At 40.9% G+C, this 26360-nt stretch overlaps 1 protein-coding gene across 4 annotated transcripts in view; it reads right to left on the reverse strand.

Annotated features, from left to right (window-relative positions):
• The window catches only part of PHLDB2 (pleckstrin homology like domain family B member 2), a 235671-nt gene that overhangs the window by 60577 nt on the left and 148734 nt on the right, over positions 1-26360 (reverse strand). For all 4 annotated transcript variants that reach the window (XM_030328599.1, XM_030328598.1, XM_030328596.1 and 1 more), the window contains 3 exons: positions 9002-9364; positions 3220-3363; positions 2057-2194 (listed from right to left, as the gene is read on the reverse strand). In XM_030328599.1, coding sequence (XP_030184459.1) covers positions 2057-2194; positions 3220-3363; positions 9002-9364 — 645 coding nt within the window. The remainder of the gene's footprint in view (positions 1-2056; positions 2195-3219; positions 3364-9001; positions 9365-26360) is intronic.

A 26360-nucleotide genomic window follows, 5' to 3' on the forward strand; every position in this document is an offset into this window, starting at 1 on the left:
ACAGGTTTGTCCCCTGTCTTGAATGCTGCTCAGGAAGTCTGATCACAAGAGGACTAAAAAGCATGCAGTGAGGTGGGCGGCACCTAGGGCTTCAGGAGTCTTAACAGGCACAAACCTGACAGAATAGTGGGGGCCTCAGCCAACTGCATCTGGGGGAATGGTAAATCAGGAAGTGAGGAAGAGGGCTCACAATGGAGTGATAGGGTACAAGAACTGACCTTTAAGGCACTTATCTTTGAGGGGAAGAGGGAACCCTCCTTAGCTTGAAGGGATGGGATACATCTGGTTTCTCAGGGAAGTAGGTGGTGAAGTCATCTCAGCGGGAGGAAAATGGACCAGAGGTTTGAGTAGAGTAAAAGAATGAAATAGCCATGTCATAAAATGGTTTAAGTTTCTTTGAAAAACACAGTAATGCTGCCAAGTGGTGCTGAGTCTCTATTTGACTTTGGTTGTCAAAAGTATGTATAACATCATCTCACCCGGTCTGTTTCCACTTCCCTCATCCTTCTCTGGAATCCCAAAGCCAGTTTCTGCCATTTTTCACATCGTGTGATGACAGACAATAATCCAACTTTCTAAGACTAATGAATCCCCCAACAGCTGCAAGGGCCAATCCCACACTTGAAGCCTCCACTGTCCCCTCTCCTATGCAGAGCGTCTGTCAGGCTTACCAACACAATAATAGGAAGGATGGAGGTGGCCTCCTTTATTGTTTCTGCCCCTGTTCCTGGAGGTCTACTATGCCCTGAGGGCCACAGAATATGACACAACTTTCCCTGGGAAGTAGGGTTAAGCACTGACCCGACTTGATTCACTTTTCTGTCTCATGCTAATGATGGAGACAAACAGAATTTGCGGGCCGTGCCACATGTGGGCTGCACAAAGATAAATAACCACATGCTACATGGATGGGGAAGGCAGAGAGGCTCATAGATAACATGATACCCTATCCTATGTCCCATGAGTTTTCCAGTATGACATAATTAGTAAAATACTAATAAGCACCCCAAACAAACACATATACTGCTTCCCACTGTTCCTTGCTGTATCAGGGCAGAATCTTTGAAAAGCATCATCCTCCTTAAGTGCAGATCTAGACAATTAATCCTTTGACTTGGTTTTGAGCTTTTAAAGACATACATGCCACCTACCCAAATGGATTCTTTACTGTTTCAAAGCCTGGAGCTTGAAGGAACATACATAAAACTTAATGTGAAAAAGCTGTGTAGTTAATCTTGACAAGCAGGCAACCAAGAAATTGATGTGCAGCTTTTAGTCTGACATCAATTTCTGACAATATCACTTTGAGCTCATTCTCTGGCACCAAGATCAAATGCCCTTATTTATAGGTCTCAAACAAAGAAGAGCCTAAAAAAGGAAGCCGCATTCAGCAGAAATCCTTCCACATAGAAATCTTTGCCTACTAGAACTTGCTCAAACGGAATTTTTTGTCTTTTTCTCGGCTTAGTAAAGAAGATGGTGAGCAAGGAAAAAAGAAAAAAACGTGTTAAAGTTCGTTTGCTTTCTCTTTCCTAAATCGGAATTTCATTTTTTAATTTTAGGCTTAGTTTAGCCATCACTGACTCCAAATGTGGTAGGAGAGTAAGTAAACTATTTCCCAGAGAAAATAACAACCAGAAAAATGACAAAAAAAAAAAAGACAACCGTATTCAAATATGCTTAAGTCATCCCCTATAGGATACCAGTGGTTAAGAAGTTTAGTATACTAAAACCATTTAAAAAAAAAACACAGCACAATCAGAAGAGCAGCAAGGCTGTTGGAAAAAAGCAATTAAGTCACTCATCTCAAGTAGGAGAAGCTTTCCTATCAGCTTGAAAGTTTCATGGGCTCTACTCCCTTAGCACCTGCTGCTCAGTCCCTGACGGTTCTTTGGGAAGAACTTACCTCATCTTAAGACTTTCCTCTGGTACTACTGTCTGTAGGAGCATGACACACAAATCCAAAACCAAGGGAATTCATATGACATTTAAATTCAAACAAATAGAACCACCATATTACTCATAAAGATTGCATTCAAATATACTTTTCTTTTACCTTGGTCTTTTCACCGACAATGTTCTTTTCCAGTTCGGCTATTTTCCGGTTTAGATGATCCAAAATCTCCTTCTCTTTCATAAGTTCAGTTGTTTCAGATTTCTGTTCTCCGTCCAAAAGAGCACATTCCATATCCAACTGGGGACACAAAACAAAGCTCAGAGGTGTTTCACTTTCAGAGAGATTCTCAACTGCCCACGTTAGAGATGCATTTTTAACGGCTACAAATTTCAAAAAGTACTATGTTATCAGCCGGACTTTGGTGCCTTAGAGAACAGTTCTGAGAGTCCAGTTGAGATTTGAAATTCCTACGTAAGGAAGCTGGTGAGCCCACAATATATTCACTAAGAAATCTACCTATCATTTAATTTTTCTACTATAACCCCTCTTCTGCTTACTCCTCAATAATATTTTGCCGATTTGCTCAGATTCAGGCTCAAGCACGAACCATCTTGGGAGCAGCCTTGTCTTTCTTTGTCCACAGAGCATGGGAGGTGAAAATTACACCCAGTCAGCATGCAAGCAATGCATTCTTAGCAATGTCAGCAGGAGGGGCACCCAAGGGCTGTGTATAAGATGACAGGTGAGCAGTACCCTTCTACTTATAGCTATCTGCATCATCTGTGAGTATAAACATGCTAGGCAGAATCATTTGTTCCTTCTTGCTCCATGGAGATACAGTAATAGACCATGTGTCTGTTTCCTCTCTGGTCTACAAAGCCCAGAAGCGAGGTCAAGGACTGATTCATATGCAAATCCCCCTGTGTACCAACATGATGTCCAACGCATAGTGAGCATATTCAGAAAGTGTTTGTTGGATTTGAACTTGGAGACCTAAATATATGGGACCTCAGCTGAGATCTGCATGTAGAAAGTCAGAAAGCATACACTAGTTAAGACAAAATTGGTTATACCCAGAGTTCGTTAAAAATGGCTTCATATGTTTGTTTCATCTGACTTAAAAAAAAAGGCAAGGAAAAAGGAAATATTTTAAAAAAGGTATTTTTACCCTATACAGGACTCACTGAAAAAAAAATGTTAACTCATGTTGATTTCTATGTATTCTGCTTCCAAAGCCTATGCCCTAAGAGGTAGTAATATTTTTAAGCTGAAGGAAAGAGAGGAAAAAAGAGAAGGGTAAAAAGTCAAACCCTGGTTTATACCTCTCTGGAAGATTCATCCATCTGGTCATTTATATCTTTGATTTTTTGTTCAAGTTCCTCGAGGTTATTGAGAATTGCTATCCGGGTCTCTTCCATTGCTGCCAACTCCTGAATCCTTTGTTCTTCGTTTATACCCTCTGGGGTCTGCAATTAATCAACACAGAAAAGGGCTATTCACATTTCCACTCCAGAATTTCCCAATTTATAAACCAGTAGTAAGTCTAGTGTTTCACAGTCTCTGTGCCTCTTGGAATTCTAAAAGCATCCTTGTGATTGTTCAATTGGAATCGTACATTTTCTCACAGATCCCCAGCAGTAAGGTTCTTAAGTTACCTCATACAAACCAACTTAAATTTACCAATTCATATCGTTTTAAAGCTGAAATAACTAAGAGATTTTACAGATGAGGAGGTTGTGGTCCATAGAAATTACAGTGACTGCTCTAAGGTTATAGAGAAAGTTTGGCATGGCAAAGAACTAGAACTAGAGCTAGACAAGACTTTTGACATCTTCCTCAGGGATCTCTCGAATAGGCTGCTACCCTCACGCCAAGCCCCATATTCTCTCCCGTCTCCAAGTGGGCACATCTCCTACAACGGTCTCTCCAATCTCCAGCCTCACTACTGCATCCCACTACTAGGCTTATCTGCAGATGAGTATTCAGGTTGATTTGTTTCTTTTCCAACACATGGTGGAAAAGTGAGGACACGATACACTTGGCCCATTTCACCGAAATGTTCCATGAAGTGAAAAACCATGACAGTACAAGACCTCGTTACTTTAGTGACTCCCATGACTAAAAACTACACACTTAATATAAAGTCATGTTTCACTTGTGCTCACACACTGCTTACTGTCTTTATCCTACACTACTTTCTTCACGTCTAATGTTTAAGACACTCCCTGGGCCGATGGGCTTTTATGACACAAAACAGCACACTGGTTATCATTTATAAAACCACTTCACAGAAAAACCTGTGTTCCCTTGGAAAGGAAAGTGAAAGTCAGGAAAGAAATTAAGTAAGAGAGGGCATACTTACACCCCATAGGTGTAACAGAGTTACAACAAATGCCCAGGAAATAAAGAAATATTTTAGATCATACACATTTAGCCAAAATGGGACTGCCTATTGTTTTATGAAGAGAGTAGAGTGAATTGAAAATAGCCTCTTCTTTCAGGAGTTTCCGATTAGTCACCCTAGATACCACCTGATAGAGACCAGTCTCTCTGTAGGTCAAGGGGTGCTGGGGGATTGGCACATTATTTACTTAATTTCTATCTCTCCTTGAAAAAGAAATAATTTCTTTTCATTAGTAAGTCAATCATCAAACAATTTCACAATTGCACAGTGAAAACAGCAGCCTCCATAAGTAAATTATTGAAAATTACTCATAAATCGGTACAAAGAATATTCATACTAACCAAAGAGATCATTAACATTTGGTATGCCGTGCTAAGTTCATTTATTTAATGATCTTAAAAATAACTTTAGGAAGATAGCCATCATGTCATATTCTTTATTCATATTCTTTATTCTTTACCCTACTTCACTGCTCCTCACAGAGATTAAACAATTGAAATGCCACAGTATCTCCGGTTGATTCGCAGAGGTATGCGGACCTTCCAAGCTTTAACATTTAGCCCTTTAATGGCCATCTTCAATGCAGCATTTTACCAATTAATAAAACAACTGCTGACCTTTTTTGATCACAGACAATGAATCTCATTGTCCTAATACTCAGGTGCCCGTTTTAGGGCGTGAGGGACGCCTGTAACAGTGAATGGCATTCCGAAATCACTGACGTGTAATCCTAGCAGGAAAGCCTCAAGAAGGCCAGTATCCTGTTGGGTCAACATTTCATATTAGGTTTCAACTGCCAACAGGGTTTAAAAATATCTCTCTCACTTGGTGGAAGTAAAGCATTAGGAGAAAACAAAAACTGAGCAATCTGCATAACTACAAACTTTCTAAGCAAGCAGTGGGTGAAGAAAGAGAACAGTGGCAATTATAAATGTCTAACTGAAAGTTTCTAAAAAATTTATCACCATCGGCATATTTGATAACAGACAACTCGAGAGGCTGTTTATAGCAATAAATGCTCTCTAGGAAACGGTTGTTCTTTTTGTTATTTATAAAAAGGCAATAGCTTCCAAAGGCATTCTAAAACTCTGAATGGTTTGTGACAGAATGGGATGAAAATATTGTTTACACATGTATGAACATCTCTAAATATCCCTTCTTTGAGGTAACCTGGCCTCCACAGAGAAAGGGGAGGGAGAGTAGGAACAAGACACTTTGCAGCTGCCTTCCCCCCTCCCCCCCCAATCTCTTCCTAGAAACTTCTTGCAACCAGAGGAAGTTACAAGTGTGAGGGTTGTCCACTGTAGACAGAATGATTACTAAAAAGAGAAGAATGAAAAAGTTCTCGAGGAAAAATAACATTTTTTTCTCAAATAACTAAATGAGGTGATGGATGTTAGCTAAACTTGTGGTAATCATGTCACAATATGTGTGGGTCAGGTCATGATGCCATGCACAGACGTACACGGTGCCGTGTGCCAATCCCATCTCAACATGACAGGAAGAAAGTGAGAAAGAAGAGAGAGCTACTCTCAGCTTTCACCTCAGGGGGAGGAAGACAAGTTCACAAAAGCCAGTTAAAATTAGCCTATTTCTAAGGTCATCGGTATCTTTAAGTGTTCGGTAAAACAAGTTCCAGAATGGTAAATCTCAGGTTTCCTAAATATCATTAAAATCTTCATTTCCTTAAAGCAGCTTAGAGTGTTTTCACATTCTTCTCCACTCATCCTTAGATCGATTAATAACAAACACTGTCCTTTGCTAAGCCAGGAATTCAGCGAGCAGATGACTAAGAGAAAAGCGTCCAAAACAAATGGGCAGGACTTTTAAGAAAGCATTCTTTTGTCTGTTGTCTTGAAGTAACATATATCTGTCTCCAAAAAGTAATAAATGCAAACCTCCCTCCTTGGAACTCATCCCCCTCACTTGCTGCCTGTCTAAGCTGTTGCCTGTAACCAGAGGTGCCTTTGATATTTCCTGTCTCGAAAGGATGCACGGTCTTATATGTCTTGCCACAACGGAGGCTGCTGGAAGCTTCAGAGGCCTCCTTTTCCACAAAAGCATATTTGAGCAATTAAAAACATCTGCCATGATCCGCCCATTTACACACCAGCAGCTTTCTTGTCACAGCCCTCTTCAGGAGGAAACCTGTCTCCCTAAAGACTGTCCTTAGAGAGAGACACACACAGCTTACTGTTTTAACAAAAATCTGGCAGCTGTCCATGATGGAAGAAATGGGAAAGGATTTTAAATGTAAAGGAAGCCACGGACTTCAAAGAAAACCCAGTGGTTGATGAAAACAGCTCAAGTCTTCAAACGGTGGGCCATTTACTTTGCCTGAACACAAACGACTTTTGATTTGCCCCCCAGATCCTAGTTTCTAACAGTTACAACATTCTGGCAATAGAGACAGATGTCCTATTCAGAACTGCTCTCCACTGAGAATGAGGAAGGTCAATGTGGTCATCAGGAGAAAGAAGGATTGCACATTTCTGAGTCCTAATGCAGATGAAGAAGGGACTCAGAAGGTAGATGTGGACTGCTAACTAGGAACACTGAAAAAGTCTTGTTGTGGCCAAAGACAAAACAAACACACCAATTCCCCCTGAACTATACTCCATGTGATAAACTACCTCCAGAATTAGGGATCATGATGACGTCTTTCTCTTAACCGGTTTGTGTCCCTCTTATAACAAAAATTTAACTGATATATCTTTTTTGTTTTTGATCCTTTGGCCATAATTGCCATGAATCTCAGAACTGAACTTAATGATCAGAGTTACTTAATAACCTAATCCTGTCTATTTAACTAAGTAAATTCTTGTGATTATGGTTTCTGTTTTTTCCTCCTTATTACCACTTTTTGTGTGTTTATTTTATTCCGATAAAATTTATATCTTATTACAGCTCTCTTATGACCTTTCTAGAAAAGACATAGGACAATTTTTAATTTCATTGAAAAAAGATTCCTAACTTATGTGAAAAAAGTAACACCAGAAGATTCTCCTTCGATTCCATTTAAGAAATCCTCAAATTCAGAAGACATTTTAAAATCAATATACAGCCAGGAGACTAAGTAATAATTATGACTAACTGTGAATCTTAAACTCTTATATATCTAAAAAATATCAGGAGTAAAGTCAAGGCGAAGGCCACTCATGATAAGAGACTAATTTTCTTACAACTCTCACTACTTAGTAAAAACAAGACAAATTTTAAAAATGAGTGAAGAACGTGAAGAAGTGGGTCAAAATACAACTTAACAACTAAAATATGAAAAGATGCCCAACTTCATGCATAATTAAAGACAAGCAAATTAGGGGCGCCTGGGTGGCGCAGTCGGTTAAGCGTCCGACTTCAGCCAGGTCACGATCTCGCGGTCCGGGAGTTCGAGCCCCGCGTCAGGCTCTGGGCTGATGGCTCAGAGCCTGGAGCCTGTTTCCGATTCTGTGTCTCCCTCTCTCTCTGCCCCTCCCCCGTTCATGCTCTGTCTCTCTCTGTCCCAAAAATAAATAAACGTTGAAAAAAAAAAATTAAAAAAAAAAAAAAAGACAAGCAAATTAAACACCAATTAATCAGGCCAATTGAAGAATTTTGATAATATACAGCCTTGGCAAGTGTATGAAGAGCAAGGGATGCCCATAAACTGTTAGCGAAAGCGTCGCCTGGAAATATACAGTCTTTTCAGAGGATAATTTGAAATAATTGACTAACATGAATAATATGCAAACTCTTTCATCCATTAATTTCAATTTTAGTAAGTGATCTTGCAGATACATTTGCACAGTGGTGCAAATATATATATAGACATATATATAGGTATATATATATATATATCTGTATAGATATATCTGTATAGATTATCTATCTACCTATCTATACATCTATATATGTGTGTGTGTGTATATACATATATACATATATATATATACACACACACATACTAGAATATTTGCTGCATATAGGTTTTATTAATAAAAAAAGTAGAAAACAATTTAAATAGTATTTCCAGGGGTACCTGGGTGGCTCAGTCGGTTAAGTGTCTGATTCTTGGTTTCGGCTCAGGTCATGATCTCTCAGTTTCGTGGGTGAGAGCCTTGCATCAGGCTCCATGATGACAGCATGGAGCCTGCTTGGGATTCTCTCTCTCCCTCTCTCTCTGCCCCTCCCCCACTCGTGCTCTCTCTCAAATAAACTTAAAAAAAATATAATAAAATAACTAGTATTTCCAAACAAGAGAATACTATTCAGCTGTTGAAAAGAATGAGGCAGAGCTGTGTGTACTGAAACACAAAGACGTGTAAGACATTTAGTGAGGAAAGAAAGACCAGAACGCTATGTGTGTGTATCTGTACATCTGTACCTATAACATGGGGCTTTGTATATGCACAGAAATATTAAGAAGGCAGGTAAGATACTTTGTGTTTATCTCTCAGGTGTACAACTGGGAGAGGGCAGAGAAAAGAGAAACTTCCTTCTTCTTACTTTTCTGTACAGCTACGTTTTTTACAGTGCAAATTTGTTACTTCACACTAAACACCCTAATCTGCTGCACATTGTTTAGCTAATTACCTCTTAAATGGAAGCTTCACTGAAAACATTTTGGAAAACAAGCACGGTAAAACCTCTAGTCTCTAGGCCAATGCAGATGCAGAGCCCCAGGCCCTAAATCCTGGTCTTTCTTGCTCTGTAGCCTTTACCTTCGGTAGGATACTAAGATAAGCGGACTCGTTGGAAGGTTTCAGGAAGGCAGACGTGAGGTCCCTGAGCAGGTCCTCATTCCTGATGCTCCTGGAGGAAAGGAAGCTGGCGCTGCTCTGACCAACGCCCCCGAAGACCGCCAAGTCCGTCTCTTGGAGAGAGCCTTTCTGGTGGCACCTGTATCTGGTTTCAGGGCTCATCAGGGCTTCTTCAAACACAGACTCCTCATCAGAGAGCTGCAGCTTCTCGAGCTCCTTATTGATTTTCTGCACATCTGCCACGGTGGTGCCAGTGGACAAGCGACTGTCGGGCTTTGTGTATTCAGCACAGAGACTGAGGATCGTCTCCAGACGCTGTCTCTCCTAGAACACAGAAGACGGGAAGGTCAGTGAGTGTGTGAGAATGCAGACACTCACAAATAAAAAGACTGAAGAGGCTGGGACCACTGGCAATTTCATCCCACAGGTAAATCCATTTTTAAGTTTACTCATTTACTTATTTACTCACATAGACAGAGCATATGCACGAGAGGAGAGAGGAGAGAGAGAGAGAAGGAGAGAGAGAGAGAGAGAGAGGGAATCCCACACAGTCTCCGCACTGTCAGCCTGGATCCCAATGCAGGGCTCGAACTCAGGAATGGCGAGATCATGACTTGAACCGAAATTAAGAGTCGGCCGCCCACACGAGCCACCCAGGTGCCCCTCAGTCTCCTTTTTAAAAAATCTCCACCCTCCTTCCATTTCTATCTCTCTGCCTCTAACATATTAGCCAACTTAACACTTGCACTTAAAATTAATTCTCTAACATCCTAGACAAATAGATGCACAAAAAGACGAATACTACTTAGAGGATCTTTTAATTTAAAATATAATTTTTTTTGAAATTTTTTCAATATTTTTTTCTTGACATGCTTCAAATTTTTCAATAGTTTTCTTATGTCTTCTCACAAGATAAAGGTATTTTCCACCATTTTCTCACATGAGTAATTAAAATTATAAAGAAGTAGAGGGACACCTGGGTGGCTCAGTTGGTTAAGCATCTAACTCTTGACTTCAGCTCAGGTCATGATCTCATGGTTCGTGGGTTCAAGCCCCACATAGGGCTCTGTCAGTGCAGAGTCTGCTTGGGATTCCCTCTCCTCCTGCCCCGTTCCTCCCCCACTTGTGCTCTCTCTCTCTCAAAATAAATAAATAAACACAAAATAAAAATCAAGAAAAAATAAAATTATAAAGAAGTAGAAATGTTGCATAAAAATGAAAAACTTTTCATGTCAAGTCCAGATAGAAAGACATCAAGGTATTTCAGATTCTGATACCATTACATCTTTGGTTCAGTTAACTGAAAAATAAAATGATAGTTCACTTGCTTACAAAAATCAATATAAGGGGTGTCTGGCTCAGTCGGTTAAGCGTCTGACTCTTGGTTTTGGCTCAGGTCATGATCTCATGGTTTGTGGGTTCTAGTCCTGCATTGGGCTCCACACTGACAAGTCAGCCCACTTGGGATTCTCTCTCTCTCTCTCTCTCTCTCTCTCTCTCTTTTTCTCTTGCTCTTGCTCTGTCCCTCCCCTGCACATACTCTCTCTTTCTCAAAATAAATAAATAAACTTAAAAAAAATCAATATACAGGCCATTAATATCTATAACAATACCACTACTGACCCTTCACCAAGTTTCCCATGCAAAACAAGTAGATATTGATGTGTTTGACTTTAAGCAAATTCACTTATATGTTTGTGAGGCATAGGATATAATTTATGAGATGCTTATCATAAGCCTGGATAGCACTCTTTGGGGTGGGGAACCTCAACGTCTTTGCCTCCCACAATAATTCCAAGGCCAAAGTGAAAAGAAAAATGATAAAACAACAACAACAACAACAAAAAACCCTGTTGTGGTTATATGTACCACATTGAAGACAGAATTCGGAAGCCTTCCATAGATAAACATTTTCCAAACTGGTTATCAGTAACAAAATAGAACATTTTAAAGTAACACTGGGCTGCTATTTTCACTTTCTAATGGCAGCTAATTTATAAAAACAAAATTCTGGCAGTCAGCTCTTTACTAGTTGAAGGACCATCTAATAGAAAAGTTAAATTGGAACAGACCAACATAATTCCCTGGTTTCCATTAAAATACATGAATTAAGTGACAAGACAGAAAAATTTAAGTCATATCTGGCTTTTACCCGTCCTCTAAAAAGTAGGCTCCCCCCCAGCCCCCGCATACAATAGCTTGATCAAAAGGACGATTAAACTGGCTCCTCTAAGCCCCCACCTCCCTTTCACTGACTGAACTTCTGGTCTCCAGCTGCAGCTCCGTCCTCATGGCCTCGTCCCACGGAAGGTACTCAGAGCCGCACAACCTCTTCCCACGCGCTCCTGCATCCTGCCCATCCAGGAGCCCGGTGTTTATTTATCTCTGCAGCTGCCACCGGCTGCCAAGCCCTACCCACCTCAGCTTTATGGGGAGGGAGTGTGGGGGGGGGGGGCACAGCCCTCATTGCCTTATTTGAAACCCCTTCAACAATCGAGAAACGTTTACATGGGAATTTGCAAAAAACAACGTTCTAGGGCATATGTCAAGAGAGGGACAGGAACGAGGTGTTATAGTTTAACCCTTCTCAACAGCATCTGCGTTAGAAGCTACTGCTCATCTCCAAAGAAAAGTTCTTCTTTCTGCCATTTGGGGGACTTAAGTTGAAGCATCTAAACTCAGTCTTTACTGACCTTTACAGATCACAGTGTGTGTACATTAGCCTGGACATTACTTACATGTGGGATTATCTGAAAGTCGTCAATTCCCATTTACCGGGGCTTTGGCGAACGGCGTGGTCTTCAAAAGCACGAAGGGTATTTCTGCCTAGCCTGTCAGACACGGCAAAATTCCTCCCACATCTCCTTCCCAAAATAGTTGCTTTTGCTGCCAGTGCTATTGCTTAATTCCACGGGGAATAAATGATCCCAGCCTTAAGATGAATGCTATTTCAGACAGTGAAATGCAGTATTCAAAAGCTTGTGCACAGGAAGTGTGGTCTACTGGTATGCGCTTCTCTCTATTCTTATCACCCCGTTCACAGCCAATCTGTCCAGGCTTGAGTCACACACACATGCGGTCCTGCTGCCCGTGAGTCTAAAAGAAATCCAGGCTGTGCTGAGACACACTGGCCCCATGAAAGCTGCACCGAAGAAAAATAAACTGATGTCGAGAAGTGCGTCAGAAGAGAGTCTGCGAGGCATTTCGGAAAGCACTATATGAAGCCTTTTAAGGAAAACCCTGTACAGAATGTACGCTCATAAAATAATTCTCCCCTGAGCCCTCTTCACTCTGGAGTCTTGCTGCTTCCCACCCATCACTCCAATATTCTCCATTCTGGGGGACCTAAAATCAGGGTGCCCATTCCAGACCAGGACACTTTTGACACCCAAACAGGGCACTGTTAAGAATTATGCTGGAACGTCAAGTACCACCAGGGACTGGCAATGAGATGAGTGGCCCCCTACCTAACACTCCATTTCATCTGGTGCTTCACCTGGCCACCTGCCAAGTTGGGAGGGCCACCCTCTTGAAGATGTCCAGTTCCTGCCCACATCTCCCAATCAGCATTCTGCTGTGCATTCTTCTGAGAAGCCGTTTGTGCACGGCCTATGCATCTGATTCTGATTGGCACAAAACATTGGTGTTATGGGCTTGGAAAGTAGGTCATTTGAATCAAATTATTTTAAATACTTTTTTTTAAATCTCCCTCACTATTTTCCTTTCCTCCTCTCCACATACTGCATATATTACAGAACGCTTGGAATGGGGACACAGGATCTTAAAATATATACCTGAAGAAAACGGTATGCAATTCTTTCCCTCGGCAATTAGAAAAAAAAAAAAAAGTGGCAGACAATGTGTTTTGACCTCAGAGCTTTCTTTCTTTGTCAGAGGAACGTGTCTGGCAATGCCTCACTGCAGCTCACAGCCCTCCATCAGGGACCTCGTCCATCTGCCAACCCCATCCATCTCCTGGTAGCCAACAGCAGCCAGTCTAGGCCACAGGACTGTAAGTGTAATGCACAAACAAACTGTGCAAAAAACCAGTTGCTGATACCCAAGCACAGCTGAAATCTTTACTAAATTCCTTCCGTTATAGGTAACTATGTCGGGTCACTTGTTATATAAAAGAAAGGTCAACTTTTAGTGGTTAGAAATAATTTAATTGAAAGAAGGTATTTTTTCTTAAGAGGACCTACTATAACTGCTCTGTATGGGCCATACTTCTCTCTCCTGTTAGCCCTAGAGATTCAATAAAGACCTATGAAGTTACTCTCTGGCCATTAATGTGGATACACACATGGAAAGAGACAGCATGTCTACCTTTACATCCTTAGCAAAAGGCACAAATGGTCAATTAAAGCAAAGGGTGGTAAAGGAGCTTTACAGAAAACCAATAGATTCACATATAAGGAAGTAGTAGACAAAAATTCCAGGAAGACAAATTTGAGTTGAGTCCTTGGGATAAATATGAGTCTGTGTGAGGTGTTGGACAGTGGCATGGGCCGGGCATTTCTTTCTTTCTTTTTTTAATGTTTATTTATTTATTTTGAGAGAAAGAGAGAGCACACACACAAGTAGGGGAGGGGCAGGCAGAGAGGAAGAGAGAGAATCCCAAGCAGGCTCCATGCTGTCAGCACAGAGCCCAACGAGGAGCTCAATCCCATGAACCGTGAGATCATGACCTGAGCCAAAACCAAGAGTCGGATGCTCAACCGACTGAGCCACCCAGGTACCTTGGGATGGGCATTTCCATAAAGGAACCATATGCACAAAGGCATAGAGCATGGAATAACACAGTATGCTCAGGGATTAGCAACTATTCTGCGGCTAGAGAGACGGGATTCTTTGGAGGAAGAAGGACGAGGTACACGCAGGGAACTGGGTCAACTTCCTCTTTGTATCAGGACTTAGCAAATACCAAAAACCCTAAATGAAACACCAGCAAGAGTCAGTGGCCCTGGCCTAAAAGTGGATGGCAGAATGAGATGGAGCTGACCACAAGGAAGCAGAATTTCCAGGATTCCATGAACACATTCTGATGTCTCACTTAGGCGGGACAATCAGGAGGTAAAAAACAGAAGCAATGGTTAAAAGTCTTTTATGTGAGTCTATTGGTTTTTAGAGATAAATCCCTTGGGGTAGTAACTGGGGCAATTATGATCAATTCTCATCTTTTTGGACACAGGGTAAAATGGCTTTTCAATTCCCCACCCCTACACCACATATGATCACCAAACTTGCATTGGCCAACGAAGTGTGAGGAGCAATGTGTGTCACTTCTGCCTGGACAGCCAGTGCATGATTCATTACATGTCTTGCTATGCCATGGCAGAGTGGCACTCCAGATGGTGCTGGCTCCATGAACTTGGACCCTGAGCAAGGAAATGTGGAGCAGAGACCTCATTCAACCCATGCTGGCCATGGAGAGGGAAGGAGAAACAGATCCATGTTGTTTTAAGCCTGAGAGAGAGATTTTTTCTTTCGTTTTCTCCACAGAAGCCCATTATGACTGATAAGCCTTGCTTAATTTCAAGCAGGTAATGGGCCCAAAAGTTAGAGATGGGAGCCTCAGGGATCCTACTAAAGGCAGCTCATTTATTTTTTGTGTCATTAAGAATGGGCCTGGCCCAGAGAGGGGTCAGGCCTTTGCTGTTGGCTTCTGGAAGGTACTCTATGTCATACCTGATAGGATTGTCTTTGTTTAGCATCAGGTTGGACACTCCTGATAATCGCTCTCAGGGTGAGGGCTGGCCACTCCAGAAAGACAACCATGTGATTTTTTTGGGGGGGGGGGCACTGGGAGGCATGTGATATCAGTCAACCTGGAGATAAGATTAACCAAGTGGACAACCCATCAATCGGTCATGCCTACATGATGAAGTCCTAATAAAAATCCTGGGCACTGAAGCTCAGGAAGGTTTCCCTGGCTGCCAATTCTCCATGTGTACTGTCACGCACCAATGCAGGTAGACTAATACTCCCAGTTCCACAGGGAGAGGGCAGTAGAAGTTTCGAATTTGGAACCTCCTGACTCTGCATCTCTTCCCTGGCTGATCCTTTATCGTAGATAAAGATAATAAATAAATGATAATCCTGTAATAAGTGATAATCCTGACTTTAATAGCTTTCAGTGGGTTCTGTGAGAGCTTCTAGTGAGTTAATGAACCTGTCGGTGGTTTCTGGGAGTCTCTCAGTTTGTGCTTGGTGTCAGAAGAGAGGGCAGTCTTATACGGAGACAGAGTCCTTTGACCTCGTAACTGGCCTTCACATTTCCAGAACATTGCCTTGGTATTATTATTATTAAAAAAAAACATTTTTTTTTTGTTAGAGAGAGGGAATGCATGAGTGCAGGAGAGGGGCAGAGGGAGGGAGAGAGAGAGAGAGAGAGAGAGAGAGAGAGAGAGAGAGAGAATCTTAAGTAGTCTCCATGCTCAGCATGGAGCCCAACACTGGGTTTGATTCCACGACCCTGGAATCACGACCGGAGCTGAAATCAAGAGTCGGACGCTCAACTGACTGAGCCCCCCGGGAGCCCTGCCTTAGTAGTATTTTTATCAGTTTAGGACAACTGATCTGATAAAGAAATTGTATATATAAGTGAGGAGTTTTCATTTTTTTGGTTTTACAAATTATCTTTCTAAAAGTCAGTTTAATGTCTAGCTAAGAACATTTTACATTACGGTCTACCTGGGAAGTCTACCTTCAGGCTTGTGGTCAGGGAAGTGCTTTATTCTGCCATCCATCGTTTAAAAAGCATGTACGTGTGTGACCCATCGGAGAACTGCACTGGAGAGAGGCCCATCTGACAAATGAAAGAGCAATGGCTTTGTATGACTGTATCTGTTCTGGAGGCAACTGCAAGTTATCTGAAGAGTTACTGAATAATGTGACAGCTACTACTTGAACATCAAGCATTTGTTATGTGCAGGCTACTATCAGGATTTTGTATCATGTATTCCTATTCTGCCTCCATAATAATGGATAACCAGATATTGAGGGAGGGTAAGGCATCTGCAGATAATCAGGGCACTTGGTGATTTTTCAGTACCCTTTTCTCAAATACAGTCAATACACTCAAATACACAAACACACTGTCTAAGGAGAGCAAGGTCATCCTGCTCAATGCCCTAAACTTTCCTCCTCAACCTCTTTCTATATATCGGGTCCACCTTTCTTCAATGTACCGCGGTGGCTAACAGCATGAACTCTGGAGCCAGACCGCTTCAGTTTGAACGCTGGTTCCATAGCTACTTGCGTGGCCCTGGGAAAGTCATGTAGCTTCTGTGAGTCTTAGTTCTTTGTGTATGAAGCGTGGAATTGCTAGAATATCTTCTTTGTATGGTTGTCATGAGGATTTTAAAAATAGCATATATAATAGTTTCTGAAACACACTACATATAATTTAAGTGTTAGCACAGGTGTCTAAGGAGAGCCCCTCAGTCTCTCCAAGGTGAAGTCCTCTGCCTGAATCACTGCATCCACATTCCCTCCTCCCATCTTTATGGTTTTGTTCTACCAATTATCCCTCTCCTACATTCTTATTTCTTCTTTGTTGAATCCTTTGCCTCTGTCCGCAAATGTACTCAAATCCCCTCCTTCCCCCCGCCCCAAGAAATAAATTATCATCACTGGAGCACCCCATAGATTTACTATCCTACTTCCCTACCTCCCTTCAAACCCAAATGCACTCTCAGTCTCAAATAAGTTACCAAAGCTCAACACTTCACTTCCCATCCTTCCCAGCCCTTGGGAATCTAGGATAGTGTGCCCTGCCTTCATGCAGAATAGATACTCTGTAAGAGAAGGGGTACGTCCCACTTCTCCAGGAAAATTAGGAGTAAAGTGAGCAGAAAGACGAAAAGCTTTGAAATAAAGATATCAGGACTCCATGAAGAAAGCTCAGTGCTTCTCTCTGTAACCATATATCATAAGGATATGTGGGAAAATTGAATTCTCTCTCCCACAGAACCACTGGATCTTCAGAGCAGAACCTGTGTCTAAGTCTGATTTAATGGGAAGAACAAAGATTTGGATTTGAAGTTCTGGCACTTACCAGACTTAAAACACAGAAGCACTGAACGAGTTCAACCTTCTGAATTTCTATAATCTGGTCTGCAAAACACAGATGATAAGATCGCAACCTATGTTAGAGTTCTTGTGAGAAATCAGTAAAAGAGTGTGTGCGGGATAAAGTTTTATTCTAAAGAATAAGTTAGTGTCTGTCACAAGGGAAGTGCTCACTGCTTGTTATCAATGATTAAAGAGGATTTCCATAAAAAAATGGAAGTGAAATAGAGAATTGTCTTGTGGCTCCCAGGCAACATCATAAATACAGGAGTCCTCCCTTAGGTGAGGGGGATATGTTCCAAGACCCGCGGGATGTACCTGAGACCACCGATGGTACTGAGCCCTATATACACTATGGTTTTTTTTTTTAATTTTTTTTTTCAACGTTTATTTATTTTTGGGACACAGAGAGACAGAGCATGAACGGGGGAGGGGCAGAGAGAGAGGGAGACACAGAATCGGAAACAGGCTCCAGGCTCTGAGCCATCAGCCCAGAGCCTGACGCGGGGCTCGAACTCACGGACCGCGAGATCGTGACCTGGCTGAAGTCGGACGCTTAACCGACTGCGCCACCCAGGCGCCCCTACACTATGGTTTTTTCTATACATACTCATCTGTGGCAAAGTTTAATGTATAAATTAGGCACAGTAAGAGATGAACAATAAGAAGTAATAATAAAATACAACAATATAACAATACACTGCAATAGAAGTAGGGATGTGGTCTTTCTCAAAATATCTTATTGTACCGTACGCACCCTTCTTATGGTGATGTGAGATGATAACGTGCCTACGTGATGAGATGAAGTGAGGTGAATGATGTAGGTCTTGTGACATAGCGTTAGGCTGCTACTGACCTTCTGATGGTAGGTCAGAAGGAGGATCAGCTGCGTCTAGACCGAGGTTGACAGCGGGTAACTGAAACCAGGGAAAGTAAAATTGTAGATAAGGGGGGGATTACTGTACTAATAAACAAGCAAGTCTAAAAGCCAAATCCAATTGTTCTCAGTGAAAGGAAACACAGGAAAAATACGTCATGCGGCCAAATGTCTCCCTGAAAAATTCACAGATCTATGGGGTTCTTCTGCCAGTCTGGAAGGAGAGAAAAATTCCTCCACTGCTCAAAATTCCCTCCCCGTGTGGTGCATCACATGCCTGAGCTTTGGGCAACAGAGGGCTGCCCAGTTGCCATAGTAACCCAGGGAGGAAGGAATCTTTTCAGTCACTCACTGCCATTTGGTCCCTGTATCCCAATCAATACAGGGCAACATAGATTTCCCACAGGAAGTCCAGGGGAGTAACTTCTAGAAAGAACTGCCCTCCAAAAAATCCATGTTCCTCTCCAATGCACACACTTCATGCTTGACATAAAACGCAGATTTATATTTCACACTGCCTGTGGCTACACCTCATACTCGAGAGATCATTAGTGTTCCTGCCCTATGAGTACGTGCATCATTCAAATACCTGAGGACCTTATCATATCCTGTCTTTGCTCAGACTCAGACAAAGAAACTCAGTTGTTTTAATCTCATTTCGTAAGTCAATCTCTCACACTGCAGATTTTTTTTTTTAATTACGATTACTCAGTGGTGTGTCAGCCCTTAAACCTACTTGCCCCTCCTATTTCTTTTTTATTTTTTTGCCCCTACTATTTCTATCTATGTCCCTATTTTAGGAGCTTGTAATTAAGATATATATATAGATATGTATTTGTATATATAATTAGCATATAGCATTTTAAATCATTAATACATTTGCCAGATATATTTAATTATTAATATATCTAATAATTCAGTAATGTGAAATATGCTATATAATTATATAAATTATATATAATACATATATATGCTGAAGTAATGTTTATTTTTGATTTTCATTTACCAAAAATGCCCTAAAATACTATCACTTAATTTAATGAATCCTGATGCTTTTTAGACCAAGAATGCTTTCTGCCACTTGCATTTTCCACCTCCAGTTATTTCTTGAATTTGTTCAGCAGACTCAAGTTAATCTCTCACCACAAGAAGCATCTAACTCAGATCTTCTGTATTTTAGTCCTTTTCCTGATGCCTTTTGCCATCATTTTGCCATTTCCACTCAACTGGCAGACATGTAAATGATGAAGTTTTACTTTTATAAGAAATTGAGGTGAATAATATAAGGGTTGAGGTGAACTATTCTTAAAATATTAATAGATATCACTTCAAGGAAAGTGCCAATTATGAGTGACTCTGTAACATTATTGCCTCAATTCAGATCACTGAAGGAAGAAAATGCACTTCTTCCTACAGACTGAAAAACACTGGCCATAAAGAAAGGAAATTCATGTGATCAATGTAATCCATAATTTCCACATAGTATCTAAAAAGTATGCCGATTATTTTTGGAAGTAACACTCTTCCGTGGACAGTGTTCCAGAAGAAAATCTACAAAGTGCCTAAACCCCTTCTGTTAACAAATGTGTGCTATTACTCCACATCATTAAAGGAAACGCAACAAAAGTCTAATATACTGTCATTTGTTGACATTTTCGCCGTGGCTTAACCAAGTTCCAGAGGATATTTTTGTTTGTTTGTTTCCCCTGAAGGATCATAACTTATAAAATGCCATCTGCTGCCGTACTTTGAGAATGTAGGTAATATTTTCTTTTGTTCAATCAAAATCAGTGCATGACAGGTACCACAACTGAATCTTCGTAACAGAAAATCTATCCTAAAACAAAGTAAGGGACTCCTTTTATGCATCAAGAAGTTGGTAGAGTAAAAAAGTGGGAGGGGCTAACATGTAAAAAAAAGAAAGGGTGGACTATCATACATCAAGTGAAAGTTCTGTAATGCAACTACTTATGAGAGATAAAGCCAATGGCAAATACTATGTGCTAAAGTTCAAAAAAGCATGCGACAGTTTTATATATAGAAATGCCAAATGAACAGTGACAAGTCTTCTTTCCCTATTGGAGATGTTAAGAAAGTAACTCCATTTTCCTGTCTCCTGGAACAACTTTTAAAATTGCAATCTCTGCGTGACATGATTTAGGCTTTGGTTTTCAGGATCTAAGGAGAAAGATGGACTTTCAGAATCCTGCCTCTCTTATTCTGTAATCAAAATGAAAGCGGAATCCATGTCTGAGAAACTTGTTCCTTTTCATTCGACTCCGTATTTTATTAAAACTGTCTTCTCTCAAAATCCAAATTACAATCCCAGAGCTGGGATATGGTCTTAGGAATTTCGAATGAGAAACATCAGTTTTTCCAAACCCAAATTCTTCAACAGAACATGCTCCCAACATAAAGATTTCCCCCTTGAGGTCAATTAGACTTCACCAGAGCAAAGTTCTTGGCTGTTCTGAAACTTAAAACATGAACCTCCCTGACTTCTGCCTCTGGGAAGATGGAGAGGAGGTACTTTTCCCTATTCCTCCCACCAAGTACATGTAAGAACCCTGGCCATGTTCTAAATAGGACAAATGTAAGAAGACTGAAAGATGGGGAAAAGGCAGCTGATCAGCTAGGCACCTAGGGACCCAGAAATGAGTTCCCAGTGATTTCCTTTACCTCATACATCCCAGACTTGGAGCTGAAGAAAAGCGAATGTCATGCAACAACCTGGCCCGATCTCCAAAGAATTATGCAGAGAGGAAGAAGCTAAACTCAAAGCATATGATTGCATGCATGTAATTGTCCTATAATGATAAAATTATAGCTATGGAGAACAGATGAACAGATGTCAGGGGTTAAAGAGGAGCTGAGAGTAGGAGGAAAGTGGAGAGGCTGTAGGAGGCCTGCAGGAGAGACTGGGGTGATAGATCTGTTCTGTATCAATGTCCATATACTGGCTGTGATATTGCAACTATAGTTTCTCAAGATGTTAGCACTAGAGGAAACTGGGTAAAGGGTGCACAGGGTCTCTCTGAATTATTTCTTAGAATTGCACGTAAATCTACAATTACTTCAAAGAAAGAGATTCACTTTTTTCAAGTGCCTGTTAGATTTTAATCTGCACATTGAAATGATTGATAAAATCCTTCCAATGAAAAAGTGATGTATGTGTTTCTATTGTAATACTTGTTTTATAATTTTTGTGGAAAAACTAATCACAAACTTTAAAAGCACTCTTCATAGCAAATATTCCCATAAACTTTTCTAGAATTGGGGAAGAAAAATTCACATTCCAATTAGCCAGCATGGTTACTAAACCTATGGATGAGAAATTTTTAAAAAGGTAGATCCACAAGTGGCTTTTAATTTCGATAATTTAACAACCAATACAGGGATCATTTTTCTGTGAAGAATCACTGGTACTCCCACATTACCCTGTTGGTATTGATATGCTATATTTTCAATTTTCATCATTTGTACATTTTTCTGTGAATTTTATTTATGAGCTTTACTTCTTATTTAGTTAGCAAGCCTTCCTATATGGGTTTATCACCTAAAAAAGGATGAGACTCGTTCCTTAGCAGACATGGCATCCGGTTCTTAGTCCAAGGTGCCTGGTCTATTTCTGCATTTAGCCCAGAATGCTAACCCATGTGAAGAGTCACAGCACACATCCCTCAAGTCTGAGCAGGAATCTTTAAATGTGTGGCACCATCAAGAGGCAATAGCTTGTAGTGCTGGTGTAACAAGAACCCAGAGTTTGCTCTCAAGTATAGAGAACCCTGCTTTTAATAGCAACAGTCACAGACTATCGTTAACAAAGAAATATACCTAGACCTTGGCTCTGTGTTTCCCCAATGTGGAGTCACTAGACTATTGCTAAATGCTATTTTTTTCTTTCCAATTCCTCTTCTACCCACCTAGTGATCCAATTGAAGAAGAACAAAAAGATGTAGTAACTGTTTTTACTCTCAGTTAACCAAGGACAGCTGGCACTCATAATTTGTGAATAATTATATATATATATATATATATATATATATATATACATACACACACACACATATATATGTGTGTGTGTGTGTGTGTGTGTGTGTGTGTGTGTGTGTATGTATATTAGAGGGTGGGAGAGAGAGAGAGCACGCACGTGCATGTGCACACATGAGCAGGGGAGGGGCAGAGGGAGAGAAAGAGAATCTCAAGCAGGCTCCACAGTCAGCACAGAGCCCAACATGGGGCTCTGTCCCATGAACCTGGGATCATGACCTGAGCCAAAATCAAGAGTCGGATGCTTAACTGACTGAACAACCCAGGCACCTCTAATTCCTTCAATATTTACTGAACATCTACATACATACCAACAATTTGCTACTTAAAAATACAGAAAGTCTTTAGTTTATTCTCTGATGACCCAAAGTGATCTAACCATAGACAGTAGTCTTTTTCATATTACTCACTACTTATAGAATTTTACTCTTATTTTATTACAAATGAAAAAAGTCTGCTTAGAGAAGGGACGGCTTATTTAAGTTTGTTTTGTTTTTTGAGAGAGAGAGAACAAGCAGGAGAGGGGCAGAGAGAGAGGGAGACAGAGGATCCCAAGCAGGCTCTGCACAGTCAGCACAGAGCTGAATGTGGGGCTCAAACTCACAAACCGTGAGATCATGACCCAAGCCAAAATCAAAAGTCAGGTGCTTAACTGACTGAGCCACCCAGGAGCCCCTGGACAGCTTACTTAAGAGGTAGATAATAACATCACCATTCTAATCCTGTGCTGTCCCATATATTATAATTAATTTCCTCTTTTCAAAAAGTTTTCTCAGCGTAAGAAAATTTAAAATTGCATATACGGCTCACATTTACGGTTTCCGTTATATCTCTGAGCTAGATCCAACAGACCATCCAGGTAAGGCATCAAAGTGAAAGAAGGCACAGAATGGCAGAGAACTGACAGACCGTTTCAAGCATTAGAGCTAAGAAAAGCAAGGCTTCATAGAATCAAGTCAATTTAAGGCTTATGCTATATCCAAAGGTTAAACTAATGATTAATGTAACGAGAGACAATCCGATGCAGAATATAGAAAGTGAGTCATGATTTCTAAATATCTCTTTACAAAGTCTGAGCCACCAACTCTATTTGGTCAGTAAACCAACCTCTCACCCATCTTCAGTTTAACTGGCTCACTTCCCACTAGTGCAACCATTTTTGTAAAATTAAGACTATAGCCGGGATGTAGCAAGAGGAAGGGCCACACCAGGAGGAGATGCCTTCCAAGTCCATGAGACTGGATGAAAAAATAGTTCTCAATACTTAAGCTGGCCTTCACATTTCAAACACATTCGTCTTAGGGGGGAAAAATAATACGATGGCTAGGTTGCATTAGGCATGCTCTTAACATTGTCCATTCTGCTTCCACCCAAGAAATGCTATCAAAGTCTTAATGCCCAAATTGCCTTCTGGAGTCAGGAATCGCAAAGAAGAGGGAGCAATGCACGTCTACAGGTGGAGGGACTTTCACCCGACGAGGCTCACACTTCTTGGGTCCCCACACAATTTTTCCTAATTACAAAAGTGAATAGTACCAACCTGTACTGTCTCATTTCTAAAATGGTATCTGCACCTTACCATCTTAAGATTAGTGAACATATACATTTATTTTATAAAATGCTATAATTCCTTAAATACACTCCAGTAAGATTATATTTAATCTTAGAAACATTAGGTATCTGGTCTGCTCAAGAGTACACAAGCGAAACTATAGGGCCTGCAGCCTTGGCTTTTATATGACCCTGGAGAGCCCCAGTTCTTACCAAGAATGTTGTGAAATTTTCAAAATAGGGAAAAGCAACTCATTTTCATCTTTTCATTTTTGATGGCATATTGGAAGAGAATCACCCCGCTTCTGGAAGCACAAAGAATACATTTATGCTGAGGATATTTTCGTCCTTTTGCACAGAGCTTCAGAGTTACCTGGAACTAAGTACATAAACTTAACTTTGATATGTCTGAGAACTAGGGGCAAAACCTTCAGCCACAAAATAAGGAAATCCAGAATGAATGTTGTGAATGGGTATCAAAAACATTCACTTACTCTTTTCAAAAACACGTATACAGGGGCGCCTGAGTGGCTCTGTCGGTTAAGCATCCGACTTCGGCTCAGGTCATGATCTGGTGGTTCATGAGTTCAAGCCCCACGTCGGGCTATGTGCTGACAGTGCAGAGCCCGCTTGGGATCTTCTGTCCCTCTCTCTCTGCCCCTCCCCCACTTGCACTCTCTCTCCCTCCCTTTCAAAAGTAAATAAACATTAAAAAAAACCCACATACACAATGCTTCTCATACTCTAGTCATCTTGCTAGGAGGTGGATATATAGCAGAGAGTAAGATTGATGTGGTCTCAGCCTTGTACAACCCACAATTCTTCAGTTGTAAAGTGTTTTCAGAGAACCTATTAGAACTAAATATCTTCCAAACAGTACAGAATTGCTTTCCCAGACATTTCACCTATTCAGATAATAATACCATGGGAATATTAGTATCTTCCTTGAAAGAAAGCCACCCTTGTCTTCAGGAAGGGAGAGCATGTAGAAACTCAGAAACCTTATTCTGTGGTGCTTCAGAGACCTGCATCACATTACAATGTGTCTGAGAAATGAAGAGCAAGCGTGGCCCTACTGAGTTCTATACGGCGACAATGCTATTTATCAAGGCACCCCAGATGACTGCCATCAGCCAGAAAGAAAATGTTGGATTGCTACAATGCAGTGTGAGGGAATCCATTGGTTCTCCATGATATCGCACAGATGCTTTTGGCCATGTAACCAAAGGAAAACTCTTAACAGCAGCAGGGTTTACTACAGAGTTTTTTATTTTCCCCCTTTTCTTTTTAAAATGTCTTTTCCTTGGACTGTAAGATGCACTAGATGCCATCACTACCTCCACATTACTGGGAGGGAGGCAGGTAGCAAACGAGATGAGTAAAAGAATATCCTGTCAGGGCGCCTGGGTGGCTCAGTCGGTTAAGCATCTGACTTCGGTTCAGGTCATGATCTCATGGTTCGTGAGTTCAAGCCTCACGTTGGGCTCTGTGCTGACAACTCAGAGCCTGGAACCTGCTTAAGATTCTGTCTCTCTCTCTCTCTCTCTGCTCTCCTCCACTTGCTCTCTCTCAAAAATAAACATTAAAAAAAATTAAGAATATCCTGTCTACTGTACAATTATTTCTCTAGCCTCTAGAATATCCAGTTTGTCAAAGAATCAGCATCCTAGCCCTCTAGAGGTATCTTATCCATTAATGTCCTCTACATGGAAAACAGCTCAGAACTGAGGAGTTTAAACAACCACAGATCAGCCCAAAAGGATGTCACAAGATTGGCAAACTGAAATACACTCACTTCATGCACACAGAGCCCTCTCAAGACCTCACTTGCACCTAGTAACTCATAGTTTGGAATATTTTTAAACAAGCCTTGATATCTGGTTTCTAAAATCATTAAAAAAAAGAAAGAAAAGGTTGGCATAATGACAAAGGCAAGAATTGGCAGTTGAGAGCAAGAAAGAAGGAATAAAAATTATAAAAAAAACTAAGCATCTCAAATAGCACAGCAGTTGAAGGCCATTTAATATAGACTCAAAGTGGATTATTATACTTCATAATAGGCCCTTGGAGGTTCATAATTAGGGTTCAATCTTTAATACTCAATACAATTACCTTGAGCTTTCACATAAAGATTGAGCAAGTAAAAAAAAAAATCCAGATGAAACACTGGTATAATCACAACTTAGCTAAAAAGTACTACAGATGTTATGCTCAGTGAACCAGCCTTACTCTGCTTGGTTTCCTCACTGATGAGTTAACTCAATCTTTGGCATCTATTCATTTTACATTTGTGTGAGAGTTCTGTTTCTTTTTTGAAAATTATGCTTTGTCATCTTGGAGGTGCCTGTGAAATGCTCAAGTACACTCATCCTACGGAGTCCATTAAATTGCATTGCTCACAACATAAATCTGACGGGCTGGAAGCCCAGACGGAGCTTCTCTGGGCTCCTGGGGTAAATCCCAAATGGCAGGAGAACTTTACCTTCACCGACTTGCTATTTTCCTGCAGTTTTTGCTTTTCTGGCTGTGCTTTGTTTTTGTATCTGATTCTTGGCCAAGTTTGACCGGGGTTTTGGTTTGCACACAACCAGTAGTTATCTCCACTGGTGGCAGCAAGGCCTGGGGATCTGGTTTTCAGTTTGGTCACTTGGGATGCTCAGGTAGAACTGAAATCTAGCCTTGCTCAGTGACAGATGACTGAGCATTTGTGTTTGTTGTTGTTTTAATTTGTTGGTTGTTTCTCTATCTGTGAGTTCACATCAGGACAAT

This window comes from Lynx canadensis, chromosome C2, assembly GCF_007474595.2.
Source record: "Lynx canadensis isolate LIC74 chromosome C2, mLynCan4.pri.v2, whole genome shotgun sequence".
NCBI classification, from domain to species: domain Eukaryota; kingdom Metazoa; phylum Chordata; class Mammalia; order Carnivora; family Felidae; genus Lynx; species Lynx canadensis.